The sequence below is a fragment of the Histomonas meleagridis genome (assembly GCF_020186115.1).
Source record: "Histomonas meleagridis strain 2922-C6/04-10x chromosome Unknown contig_51, whole genome shotgun sequence".
Lineage (NCBI taxonomy): Eukaryota > Parabasalia > Tritrichomonadida > Dientamoebidae > Histomonas > Histomonas meleagridis.
The window spans coordinates 545,109-559,036 of record NW_027150894.1 but is presented as its reverse complement, the minus strand read 5'-3'; the positions used below and the strand labels follow the sequence as shown (position 1 = coordinate 559,036).

Sequence of the window (13,928 nt, the reverse complement as noted above, 5' to 3'; positions counted from 1 at the left end):
TAACCGCCTCTCTGAAATTAACCACCTCGAATACGTTACAAAATCGAAAAAAGATTTATCAAAATTATATCATAATGCTCAAAAATTTGGAGTTGATCCAAGTAAAATTAGTGCGGCTTGGAAAAACTTACAAGAAAAATTAAAAAATAATCGATTAAAAAATGAAAACGTTTATAACTCAGATTCTATTTTGATTCAAGATGGAAATTATCAAAAGTCACATATAGCAAAGCAAACAGCTTCGTGGGAAATGACGATTTTGGTGCCTTATAATAAACAGCCAAGTCAATGGGAAGAATTAAGAAAAAACTTTTCACTCGAAAACTTGACTGGATTTCCACCAGATGAAACAGATTCGTTAATTGATTTGTAAGAATTGTAATTTTTAAATAAACAAGTGTGTGAAAAATTATTGTCAATTTTAATTTCCTTATAAAAATTCATGGCACTTTTCGGATGTGAGCATTTCTTGTTCAGAAATTCCCAAAAGGAATTGATTCTAATGTAAATTGATGCATTTAATAAATTCAACAATGAAAAGAAATAAAAATTTGATGAATCTATGTGTAGTATTTTTAAAATTCGGAAAAGGTAAGTTTATATTTGAATATAAGTTAACACCTATAAATAAGATAATGCATTATAGGTAGTTATATAATTAAAAATGGTAGAATCATATTCCAAACGTAAAATCTATTGATACTTTTATTCAAAATTTTCCATATTATTACAAATCAGTTATACTTTGGTATTAATTTTTTCAAATTGGAAAATTATAAAAATGAATATACACATATTTAATAATCATCAAATCATAGTACAAAGTATGGACATGGCTTCATCTTCATCATTGTTACACATAAATAAGACTTGGGATATTACAAATAAACTCAACACTCCATTAAATTTCTTTAAAATTTTATCACTGATTTTGATCTTTTCTTTGTCTTCATCCTTAGAATGATTTACATTTTTTTCTAATAGAAGAAGAGCTGCATTGTTAAGGTTACCATATGCGCTTTGGAGAGCTTTCCTACAATCTTCATCTGACGCATCTTTAATTATAAACTTTAATTTACTGATTTTTCTTTCAATGGGATCACCTTTAGCATTACTTATCAGTTTATATTGCCCAATTGTGTTGTTGTCTTGTTTAATTACTTGATCAGCTGTACTCATTAAACAAAAATGATTTCGTTGGCAGTTGCATAAAATATTCAGCGAATATATTTTGACACGGCAAAAGTTGTTTGACTTGTCAAAAGATTCTGTGCCGATATATAACCGACGCTTTATCGTCAGCGGTTTCAGTAACATTTTTTTCATGCTAAATCAAGATAAAAGATTAAATACTTTTAGTTTTGAAGAAACTCAACAACACAAAAATCAATTTTTATCATATGCCCTTAAATTATATCATATATTATTTTATTTCAAAGAGGAGAATATCAAAAAATCACTTGATTTGATCATAAAATTAGATGATGGTACATATTCTTTTACGGAAATGCTTTGCTATTTAATTTTTTCTTCTTTCCAATCACGCAAAATTGATATCATGACATGTATTCATATAATTAAGGAAATTAAAATAGATGAAGAAAATAAGAATCGTAAATCACAAATAATTTATGTATTCACAACAATTCTTCTAAGGTCAAAAATCCGAGAATCGAATTTTCTTCTTGAAGAAATGATAAAATATAATTTAATCGATTCAAAAACTGTTCAAATTAGGAAATCTTTATTATATGCACACCGCATGTTACACTATAAAATGTCAAAATTGGAATACGTAGATCCATTTTGGGAGGAATTTTTTAATAATTATGATGAACTTTCAAAGAATGATTGGGAATTACATATGAAATTAATTGAAGAAGGACAAAATCCGAATGAAATTGCGAAAATAATTCGAAATGATGAAATAGAAAAACTTCAAGAAATATCATCTCAAAATAATTTTAATTTTAATCAAACAATTAAACCATCACTTTATGAAAGATGTTCATTCATTAATCAAAGAAATGTTTCATTAATTGATTATGCAGCATTTTTTGGATCTGTTAAATGTTTTAAATATTTACTTATGAATGGTGCAAATGTAAACAATACTGGAAAATATGCAGTTGCAGGTGGAAATGAAGAAATTATTCATTTATGCGAACAAAATCATTCATCATTTGAAGATGCATATGAAACAGCAATTGAATTTCATCAAAAAGAAATCTTTTTTTATCTTTTTGAAAAAAAGATACAGAAAATAGATTTAGAAGAATTAGGAACAAAATGTGTTTTATATAATAACTATGAAGTGTTATCTTTTTTGATAAAGAATTCCCTAAAAATTAATGATAAACTTATTTTAGAATTTGCATCACATGGTTTTATATATATATTTAAGGAACTTCATTTGGGAATTAATTTGCCAAGATTTATATTGACTTATTCAGTTTTATCAGGAAATATTGAGCTTGTTAAATATGTTCTTGAGCAAAAAGATATTGAGATTAATATTCAAAATGATTTTTGTTTTGATAATTTAAAATCTAAAAATAATGTTTCAAATTTATATAATATATTTAAAACGGCACTGATAATAGCATCTAAAAGAGGTTATAGCGAAATTGTTAAATTACTTCTTGAACAAAAAGATATTGATGTTAATGCTAAAGATATTTATTTGTTATATTTGCTATTTGTTTAGATAATTTAATTTTTTAAAATAATATTTGGAAATGGTTTAAATTATTTAGAACAGCACTTTATTATGCATCTCAAAATGGTCATATCGAAACAGTCAAATTACTTCTTGAACAAAAAGATATTGATGTTAATGCTAAAGATATTTATTTGTTATATATGATATTTGTTTAGATAATTTTATTTTTTAAAATATTTTTTGGAAATGATTTAATTTATATAAAACAGCAATTATGAGAGCATCGAGTAATGGCCATGTTGAAATAGTGAAATTACTTCTTGAACGAAAAGGAGTTGATGTTAATGATAGTGATATTAATTTGTTTAGTTTAATGTTTGATTTTATGATTTGAAATTCTCAAATATTACTCCAAGTTTGTCAAAATGATTTAATACACCACTTAAATGTGCAGCAAGCAATAATCGTTTTGAAGTTGTTCAATTACTTCTTGAACAAAAGGGAATTGATATCAATATCCAAGGTATTAATTTGTTCTATTTTATAATAGTTTTAATCTTTTTGGGTTAAAGCATAATATTTGGAAATTATTTAAATTTTTTGATACGGCACTTATTAAAGCATCTAAAAAAGGTTACACAGAAATTGTTAAATTACTATTAGAACAAGAAGGAATTGATATAAATAATAAAAATATTATTGATTTTTATTAGATGTTTGTTTAAGTGATAAGATGTTTTAAAGTAATAATTGGAATATGTTTGAAATCTTTGGTACAGCATTAATTTATGCATCAGAGTTTGGTTATGCAGAAATTGTTAAATTACTATTAGAACAAGAAGGAATTGATATAAATAATGAAAATATTATTGATTTTTATTAGATGTTTGTTTAAGTGATAAAATGTTTTAAAGTAATAATAGGAATATGTTTGAATTCTTTGGTACAGCATTAATATATGCATCAGAGTTTGGTTATGCAGAAATTGTTAAATTAATTCTTGAAAAACAAAAAAATAGTGTCAATAATTATAACATTTATTTATTTTATGTTGGATTTATTTTAACTATTTGAAATTTCTATATATTAATTGACATTTATTATAATTATTTAGTAAAGCACTTATAATGGCATCTCACTATGGTCACATCGAAGTTGTTAAATTACTTCTTGAACAAGAAAAAAATTTTATTAATTTAGGAGATGTTTTTTAGTGTTATTAAAAATTCATTTACAAAAATTCATATTTCATAGCAATATTTGGAAATTATTGTAAATATTTAAAACAGCACTTATGTTTGCAGCAGAAAATGGTCATCTAGAAATTGTTAAATTACTTCTTAAACAAGCAAAAATTCGTGTTGGCTTAAAAGATGTTTGTATGTTTTATTTAAAATTTATTTCAATAAAATAATATTTCAATATAATATATAAAATTTATTCATGAAATTTTGTACTGCTCTTATGTATGCATCTAAAAATAAGCACCTCGAAATTGTAGAATTACTTAAAAATTTTCAAGTTGGTTAGTAAAGTTTTAGATATTAATCAAAATTATGCAAATCATATTTTGTCTTCTAATATTATTAAAAATATAATGTTATTTAAATTTCAAATTCCACTTTGTGAATAAATTTTATATGCATACACTCTTTCAATTAATATAGTTTTATTATACTATTACACTTAATGATACTATTACTCTGAATAAAAAGCATTCTGAGAAGATGAAAATAATATTTTAATTATTTCTTTATTTTCAAAGTTTCATCATTACCAAACAACTTTAAACATATGGAAACGCATTTTCTATTTGATTTTGGACAGTAAACGAGAAGTATTATTGCGATGCATCAAATTAAAAATTCGATTTTTATTAAAAATATATTAAATCCAAAATGACACATTTTAATCAGAAAAAGCGATATTAAACCTCACTGCCACCAAAATGACCAAACAAACAGTGGCCAAGACAATGAACAATCTCTTTAAGTATGGGCTCAACAACACTTTCAGCAATTCTTGTTCTTTCTCAGATGTCTGATTCTTTACCATTCTGAGAGAATTCTTTGCGATGATAAACCATTTCAAAGGTTTCGCTAATATTGCAATTTTCGGTGGCATTACTTCCACCGCTTGAATCCATTCCAATGATTCTTCGAGTGGTGATTTCATGATTAGCCATAGTAATGATTTAGCATCACCTTCTCTGACCAATCTCATTTTCTCTATAGTTTCATCTGTTTCGGCATTTTCAGTTGCCGAATATTCCATATTTGATATCTCCAACAAATTCCTAATGGCTTCATTTTGTGGTTCAATTTTAACCCATTTAATTGGTGTTAGCTTCATATCAAGCATTTTAAGAAATGCATGTTTAGATCCTCTTTCAACATATTTATCAAAGAATAATGACCATGGTCCAACGTCAATAATTCTTCGTAACATAGAAAGAGCTGCTTGGCAATCAACAGTTACCCCATCGCCGCCGAGTAACTGTTGTGCAGCATCAAACATCGAAGGAGCGAAACCTTTAGTAGCCGCCTTTTTGAATAGTTTATATCCTTCTGTATTACTACGGGGCACTCCGAGTAAACCATAGTAAGTGATTTGGCCAAGTTTATGGATTGCTGGAGGATAATCTGTACGTGCTGCGTCTTTTACATATTTATATGCCTTTTGTAATTGCATTGGATCGTTTCTTCCTATGGTCATGTATAAATCTGAGGCTAATAATAAAGCTTCAGGATCTTTAATTTTTATGGCTGAGCGAAGAAATGATAATATTTTGCTGGTGTTTTGCGGCTTACGAATAAGTTGAATTCGTGCAATGGCTGACGCTGATTGTAAATGACCTTGTTGTAATGCTTTCTTAAATTTGCTTTTGGCTGAGCGATATTCACTACGAGATGGATAAAAGACAGACATCTCATGAAGTCCAAGTTTGTATAGGTCTTTGGGATCAGTGGAATTAATTAAGCGATCAACTTCGCTTTGATTTAGGGGTGTAGATGTGGGAAATGCTTTCATTTGTGTACAAAGACTAGAGATGTCAACAAGAAGTTGAGATGCTGTGGGACATGATAAAGGTCGCAAAAAACCTTTTTCATATTGGAATGAAGAAGATAATAATGACTCAACTGATTCAGCTGTTGAATCAGTTTCAACAATAGAAACAGGTATGTCAACGTCATAATATCTGTGATAAAAAGAAAGTGGAATAAGAGCGTTTTTATCACCGTAATCTAGAGCTTTTTGATAATATGAAAATGCTTTTTTATGGTTTTCTTCGGTTCCATAAGCACCAAACTCATAAATTCTACCTAGAATAAGGCATGCTTGTCCTGTTTTGTTTCTACAAGCTGTTCGTAATTGATAAAATGAATATGATACATTAGTTTTAAGATTTAAATCATTAAGGATTTTATATCCCATAAATGATGAATTATTTTGTATGATACTTAAAAAATCGCCAAATATTATCTGTGAATTTATTTTGGATGATGAATGAACTAGACCAAAAATTGGAGGTACTGGTAAATAGTTTGGGTCATTCATTCGTAAACCTGTTTTCCAAGGTGCATTTGATTGCCATATAGCAACCAAAAAAGCTAAATACATTCTGTTATTCGGCCAATTAACTTGGAGATTAACGGTCATTAACATTGACGAACGTTAAAAAATACGTTTTCTATATTTCAAAGAAAAAAAATGAAGATCCAAGTTCTGTCAAAAACAGATGCAAGTTCATTAACAGGACTTAATGGAATGGTAGCTGCTCTTTGTCATGACGATAAGTATTTCTATTCAGCAGTAGATGGAGGAGCAATTAGGAAATATTTAATGAATTCTGATGATCTTCCACAAACATCTGATGATATTTTTACATTAAAGAAATCACATATAACATGTTTAGATTGTACACATGATCAAGGAGCTCCAAATACTTTTTTTATTGGCTGCTCTGATGGAAACTTTCATTTATGTTCTTCAAATTGGAGAATTGAAAAAACAGTTCAAGCACATAATGGTGGGATTACCTGTCTTTGCGTAAATCCTGATGGTGCTTCAATTGCTTCTGCTGGTGAAGATGGAATAATCAAAATATGGAGTCGAAATGGAATATTAAGATCCACATTAGCAAGTTGTGGGGCAGCCGTCACATCTATGAATTGGGATTGTACAGGAAAATATTTAATGTTTACACATGGTGGAATGATAACTGTTCGATCAGCATCATTTAAACAAGATCAAACACAATTTAGAGGTCATCGGAGACTAATTACATGCAGTGATTGGAACAAAGCCACAAATGAGATCATCACAGGAAGTGAAGATCGCATTGCTAGAATCTTTGATCCTGATGGACGAATGATAGTTGAATCCGCACAATTCGATTATGCTGTTACCACAGTACGCTTTCTTTCATCTATAAAGCTTATTCTTATTGGTACAGCTCATCATTTATATCTTACAGATCTTCAGCTTCGGATAATTAATACCCTTCCGCTTGCTTCTGGAGCTGCTATTTGCGTAATGGATGATCAACCACGTGCTATAGTTGGCGGAAATGGAACACTTTCGTTAATATCAATTATAGGGAAAAAAGCATTTTATCGAGATTGTGAAGTTTTCATGGAATCTCCCAAAAAACTTATTGTTTATGATCTTAAGAATGGCATCACAGAAAACCTTCAATTTTCGACTTCGGTTGTAGACTTTTATTTAGCATTTGATCATTTAATTGTTGTTTTACAAAACAAAATTCACATTTATAAATCAAGTCAATGGAGCACTCCGTCTATCGTCGATACAAAAGAAACCGCTAGAGCACTTTTGCAATCGCAAACGATTTTTGTTTACATAACCGTTGCTGGCGCTCAAGTTATCGGTTACGATGGAAGACCTATTTCAAGGATAAATGATTCTCGTATTAAATGGGATTTATTATCACTTGACTTGGTTTCATTGTCACCATGCGTTTTGGCTGTTGTCTCACCTGATGATCGAAAACATGTTTTTGCATTTTCGGCATCAACTGGTCAAATGATTACAGCTGAACCATTAAACCACCCTTCTGAAATTAAAAACATTCGTACTAATCAAGCTACTACACAAAACAAAGCAAGAATTGGTCTATTAAATTCAAATGGAGATTTAACAATTTGTCGTTTTGTTTCTGCAAACTCACGTTCTATGACCATAGAATCCCAAAAACTAGCCAATTTTATTGATGAATTTCAATGGCATACATCACATGATGTTATCTTAGCACGTAGTGATAAAACTCTTACAGTTTGGTGTTGCCCGAATGCCATATTCTTTACGCCCGAACTAATGCCCATGCTCAAAACCGAGCTCCGATTATTATTTGATGTATCTGAAATCACTTCATTTGATGGAACGCATGCATTTGTTACCTCCAAAGATGGCTCGCTATGTGTAGCTCCCATTTCACCATATCTTATCATGGTTCATGAAGCCATTGACATTCATAAGAATTGGAAATTAGTTCTTCAAATCTGTCGATCTGCAAACGACCAAAGCCTTTGGGCTGTCTGCGCTGCATGTGCCATACAATCTGGCGAAATTGACGCTGCTCAAGAATCATATGCAGTATTGTCGCTCATTGACAAAGTTATGTTTCTCGAGAAAGTTAAAAAGATGCAAAGCCCCGCAGCACGTAACGCGATGATTGCCGTGTTGCAAGGCCGCGTGAACGAAGCAGAGGGAATTCTTTTGCAGGGAAGATGCATATTCCGAGCAATAAAGTTAAACATCGAACTCGGAAGATGGGAACACGCATTAGACATAGCGAAGACACATAATAAGTACGTCGAAGTTGTTGCCGCTTATAGAACAAAGTTCTTGAAAGATATGGATATGGAGGAAACTGACCAAAACTTTATTAAGATTGGACAAGTCGATATGGAAAGCATTAAGGATGTGCTGAAAAAGGTAAAGAGTGAGGAAAATGAGTAAAAAGTAATATAAGAATAATAAATCATTTTATATTAAATTGATTGAGACATTTTTTGGTTAAATTATTCACTTTTTTGTTGAATAATAAAGAGCCTTCAACATTTTTAGTTAACCTATACAGTGTTTTTCTATAGGGAAAATTTTGATATGAAAAAGATCAATGAATAAAAATAAAAGAGAGATAAAGATATGGAAAATTATGATAATTGATTTGTTGATGGAAAAATTTTACAATATTTTGATACAAAAATGTTATATATCTTTTGTAATATGCTCATAAACAAAAAAATTTCTTAAATATATGGAAATCTAACCTTCTTATATATTCTTTAAAGATAATCTAAAAAATCGCATCGAACAAACTCTCTCAAAAATGTACTTTCAAATTTGTTTGGTTTATTTATCGTCATAATGAGTGAACGAAGGAAATGGGTCATTCAAACAGAAGAAGAAGAAGAATATGATCCATTCGCAGATTTATCAATTGTAGTACCGATTGATATTGATAATATCACACAAGCGGTACAATGTTTATTGCATGATGATTTAAATATAAGAATTCAATGTGTAAACTTACTTGCAAAATACATGCAAATGTGTCCCAGATATATAATGAGTAAATTTAATGAAAACCACATAAGAGTTCTTACAGAAATGATAAATATTGAAGAATGTTTTCCAACAGCCTTAATGATTTTTCTTAAAATGAGTGCAAAATCAGAGTTTCCATTTCCTGTAGATGTAATTCGCTTAATTTCACCATATTTAAAAAAAGAGATTGAAATTGAATCAACCGAAAATATTCTTGTTCTCGTTGGAAATTTAGTATCACGTGATCCTATTTATTTTCAAGTTGGTTTAGATTTAATTCCAGACATTTTAAGAATTGATGTTCAAAATGATTCAAGAATTCAGAAACTCAAGAGTTGGACATTATCACAATTCATGAAATTTGAAAATCCTGTTTATGGAAACGACATATTGGAATTTCTTGGCAGCAACATCAACACAGGGAATGAAAAAACTGACAGAAATTCACTTTTTGGGTATTTCAATGCATTGAATTGGTTCACAAATTTAAACGTTTTCATCGAACGGTTTATGGTGATGGAGAACGTTTACAGACTAATGATGTGCTCAGTCAATTGGAAAACAATTGAGATGTGTCTTTCCTTTCTTGAAAGATATTTAAAGAACACCACGTATGGAATCCCTGTTGGAGACTTTGCAGTTGCAATCTCACGGATTTTTAGCTTAAGATTTGTTGATAAAATTCAAGTCTTTGAGCATTGTATTTGTGTGCTAAGCATATGCATTCTAACAAGAGAAAATTCTGTGTATGTTATTTTCCAAACATTTGGACAAATTGGAATACAAAACATTTTATCAACACAAATCTTCCAGGTTCAACTGATGTTTTTCAAGTTTCTGTGTGAGGTAGCTCAAGGCTGTGTTTTTGCATTGTTGAGAATACCATCAAACGAATTTGCGGAATTAATGAAACAAGTGATTGAATGCGGTGAAACAGAAATCCTTTGGATTGCATTAAAGACAATCAACAAAATAATCAATTGCATGTCAAGTGAGACATGGACAATTGAATTTTTAAAAGTAATAGATCAACCACAAGGAGTTATAGATCAAATAAATGGAGAACTCACAGATGATCAACCAGATGAATTACTTAAAGAGTTTGATGTGTGCGTCGAAGCTGTTTCACAGATCCTAAAATCATAGCGCATGAGATAAACGTTCTCCAAATAACCGTCGCATCAAATTCAGAATTTATTCGCGATGATAAAATGTATTTTTTGTGTTTTTAAAACTTTTTTAAACTAAATTGTATTATTTCTCATTACACATAAGCAAAACTTAAAATCTCATTTCAAAAAATATGATTGAACAAACAAATCCGCAATAAAAAGACATCTCCTTCACGAGTGAAGTATGTTATTTTTTGATGTTGTTTTGGTGCGTGTTTAGTAAACGCGGTGTGGTTTGCCCATTGTTGAATGGAGAGTGATGGCACCAATTGATTGCCATTGTTTCTTAAGGAGAGAAACAACGTAGTTTGTGGCAAGCATAACATTTTGGTATACTTGTTCGGGCTTCATTGCAACGTTGGCAACGGCAACGCCAAATGCAATTGACTTCTTGAGCCTGAACTTGACTGTCTTGCGGGCTTCATCAACAGCATCAGCAACTTTGTCAGATGAACGGATTGGTGCTGGGAATTTACCTGTCTTGTTGAATGCTGGACCTAATGTCTTGTTAAGGTTCTTGATGATGGTATCAGAAGCAAGGAAAAGATGATGCTTCTTTGCCCAGTACTTGATTGTCTTCTTGTCCTTGTTGAAGTTTGTAAGGGTTTGGAGGTCATAGTATGGAACATTGATAGCAGCAGCTTGTTCGCAGTGAATCTTATCACCCATGATACCAATGCGAAGGCCTGGACGGATAACATTTGGAAGCTTGATGCTACCAATGAAACGCTTATCCTTTGCGATGTTATAACCCTTAAGACGGATTTGAAGTTCGATAGTTTCGGTGAACTTCCTCTTCTTCTTGTTGTTAGAGTAGTCAAGGATTTCAGCAATAGCAGACCTAAGGTTCTCCTGATGAATGCGAGACATTTTGCAGAAAGGACGGACCATAACCGCTTTAACCGATGAAAAATAAATTGTGTCAATTTAAAAACTCACAAATATTTTTGCCAAGAACTTGTTTAAAAACACATTTTTCTCATAACACATAACGGAAATGTTATAATCGTCTAAGATTAGTCGCAAAAAGTATGTCACAATTTTTTAGGATTGATAGCGAACAAAAATAATATGATTAGATATTTCTGGACGATTCCTCAATTTCTCTTTTGAGCCCTTCGTTTGTGAATGTTGGGTATATGATCTCCTTCCAATCAGGATTTGAGTATTTTTTGATCCATGGAATAACAATCTTCATCCATTTGTAAACGGGCTCCACTTCCTTGGTGACTGGGTCAATACGCGTGTAGTGAATTATTGCGGCGTTTTTGAGTTTTTCTGACTCGTCATTGTTTACCAGCTTTTTTCTGAACTCTGATTGGGGGATCATCTCTATGCGGGTTCGCAGGACTTGCATCACATGGAAATGTGTAACTATAATCGCCGAACTTGGTTGAATTGGAAACTCAGAAAGTTGGTCAAGAATATAATCAACTCGAAGAGCAACATCAGCAAGTGATTCACCAGAAGGAGGTTTCCAATAAAAAGCATCGCGCTCACGCCACTTGAGTTGCGCTTCAAATCGCTTTTGACGTACGGCATATGAGAGTCTTGAGAGTTTACCAAAATTTCGCTCATGAAGAAAAACATTACGAGTCCAATTGGCATGAGGGAGATTGAGAAGAGCTGCTGTTTCAAGCGCTCGAATGTATTCACTGCAAAGATATTGTCCAAAAAAATATGATACATTTTTTTTTATCCATTCACCTGCCGCTCTACTTTGTTCTCTACCTTTAGATGTAAGGCGCCATTGTGATTCATGTGTTTCAAGGAATTTTGGTGAGAAAAATTGGTAATTTCCTTTTTTTTCTTCAGCATAGGCTTTGTTTCCTTCTGCATATCCATGCCGAACAAGAATCAAATCTTTGGGCATGTTAATCAACCCTACAAGAGGAACTTTTTGTGATTTTGCTAAGAAACGCCCAAAAGAACATGATTTTATCATATGCCGATAAAAGCCGATAGAATGGGTATTTTCGACCGTTTAAAGTATATCGGTAACGTCACTTTTGGTTTATGAAAAACTCAATCATGACAGAAAACACCACAAATGAATAAAATGAAAATGTCTTTATTTTGTTATATAAAGAACAAATTATAAAGTAAGTTTAATAAAATTTTTTTTTATGAATGTAAAATATAAATAAATCTATCTAAAAAATCATGTGAATATCTTTACGAAAAAATTGAAGGAATCAACAAAAAATATGATATTAATGTTCATGTTTTGTAGAGGGATGTTATGATATCTTATTGTTAAAGAATATGGGAAATTTGAGTGGTTTAAATATTCCCTAATATCACTTTGATATATCAAAATAATAAAATAAATTTCAAATAAAACAAATAAATATCTTTGGTATTAATTTCAATTCATTCTTGTTCATGAAGTAGTTGAACGATTTCTGTATACCCATTTTCAGATGCATACATAAGTACTGTCAAAAATAATTTCGTTTATTATTTTGAAACATCAAATTGTTAAAATAAATTTTGAATATAAAAATATCTTTAGCATTAATATCAATTCCTTCTTGTTCAAGAAGCAATTTAACTATTTCTGTATAACCATTTAAACTTTTTAATTTGTGTTTTCTATTGTGAGAGATAATTTCAAAATGTTTGTTGATTTTAAGAACGTTCAAATCAAATTTTATTTAACAAACAATACTATTTTATGGGATTTCATAATATATATAGGTTATTTATTTTATTACATTTTATTCATTTAATCAACTTCTTCAACGCGTGAATGATAACTAATTACATAATTTGTGTTATTTTATTTGTTTTCTAATTTCTTTTGCTTAGCTTTCAAATGACAATTGTTGAACCTTCAACTAACACTGTGTATCTGTTGCATCTGATCTAGATCGTTTAGATCTCTTAAAACTTGTACAATCCATAAATCTTAAAAAAAAAAAAAAAAAAATCGATAAATCATTAATTTTGCAAAATTAATTTATTTGGATTTTTATCCATTTTTGATTTTTTACACGACCGTTAACAAGAAGTTATAACGGTTTTGTTGGGCCTTTGATCAAGCAATGTCACCAGGAGTTGGTATGAAGACCGGAGGACGCGGCTCATGGCGTCGTAAGACAAAGAAAACACAAAAGAATGGAAACCAAAATGGACTTAAAGTTTGGTTAGCAGCACAACGTCTTGGATGCCGTGAATTTGGAGAATTAGATTCAGCATCAATAATTCTTCAAGGCAGCGAAGAAGCACTTTCCTTCCAAAAACCAGAACTTGCATTCAACATGCATGCAAATACATATGCTATAATGGGAAAGGTTGAAAAGAAACCAATTGTTGAAGTATTAACTGATCTCATTTCAGGAATGAATCTTTCTGGACTTAATAAGAAAGCAGAAGAAGAAAATAATGATCTTGGAGATGTTCCAGAAGATGTTGATTTCTCTAAAACAGAAGAAGAGCCAAAGCCTGATTCTGAGTAAACATTTATTTACATCAAAAACAGACTTTAAACAAACAATACACCAATCGAAACATTTGAC

The 13,928-nt window shown here is 30.6% G+C and overlaps 5 protein-coding genes across 5 annotated transcripts; 2 read left to right on the top strand and 3 right to left on the bottom strand.

Moving 5' to 3' along the window:
* Positions 1-4,570: 4,570 nt before the first annotated feature.
* On the bottom strand, positions 4,571-6,283 carry GO595_007085 (sel1 repeat family protein; the record flags this gene model as incomplete). The annotated part of the gene is made up of 1 exon (XM_067920510.1): positions 4,571-6,283. The coding sequence occupies one exon, from the start codon at positions 6,281-6,283 to the stop codon at positions 4,571-4,573; it is 1,713 nt and encodes a 570-aa protein (XP_067772604.1).
* A 90-nt stretch (positions 6,284-6,373) lies between these two features.
* On the top strand, positions 6,374-8,644 carry GO595_007084 (intraflagellar transport protein 80-like; the record flags this gene model as incomplete). The annotated part of the gene is made up of 1 exon (XM_067920509.1): positions 6,374-8,644. One exon carries the CDS (start codon positions 6,374-6,376, stop codon positions 8,642-8,644), a length of 2,271 nt encoding a protein of 756 aa, XP_067772603.1.
* A 1,979-nt stretch (positions 8,645-10,623) lies between these two features.
* Positions 10,624-11,298, bottom strand: GO595_007083 (ribosomal protein RPL10A; the record flags this gene model as incomplete). Its single annotated transcript, XM_067920508.1, has 1 exon — positions 10,624-11,298. The coding sequence occupies one exon, from the start codon at positions 11,296-11,298 to the stop codon at positions 10,624-10,626; it is 675 nt and encodes a 224-aa protein (XP_067772602.1).
* Positions 11,299-11,482: 184 nt separating this feature from the next.
* GO595_007082 (phosphoglycerate mutase family protein) lies at positions 11,483-12,280 on the bottom strand (the record flags this gene model as incomplete). Its single annotated transcript, XM_067920507.1, has 1 exon — positions 11,483-12,280. The coding sequence occupies one exon, from the start codon at positions 12,278-12,280 to the stop codon at positions 11,483-11,485; it is 798 nt and encodes a 265-aa protein (XP_067772601.1).
* Positions 12,281-13,454: 1,174 nt separating this feature from the next.
* Positions 13,455-13,868, top strand: GO595_007081 (putative transcription factor 3b; the record flags this gene model as incomplete). The annotated part of the gene is made up of 1 exon (XM_067920506.1): positions 13,455-13,868. One exon carries the CDS (start codon positions 13,455-13,457, stop codon positions 13,866-13,868), a length of 414 nt encoding a protein of 137 aa, XP_067772600.1.
* Positions 13,869-13,928: the final 60 nt, after the last annotated feature.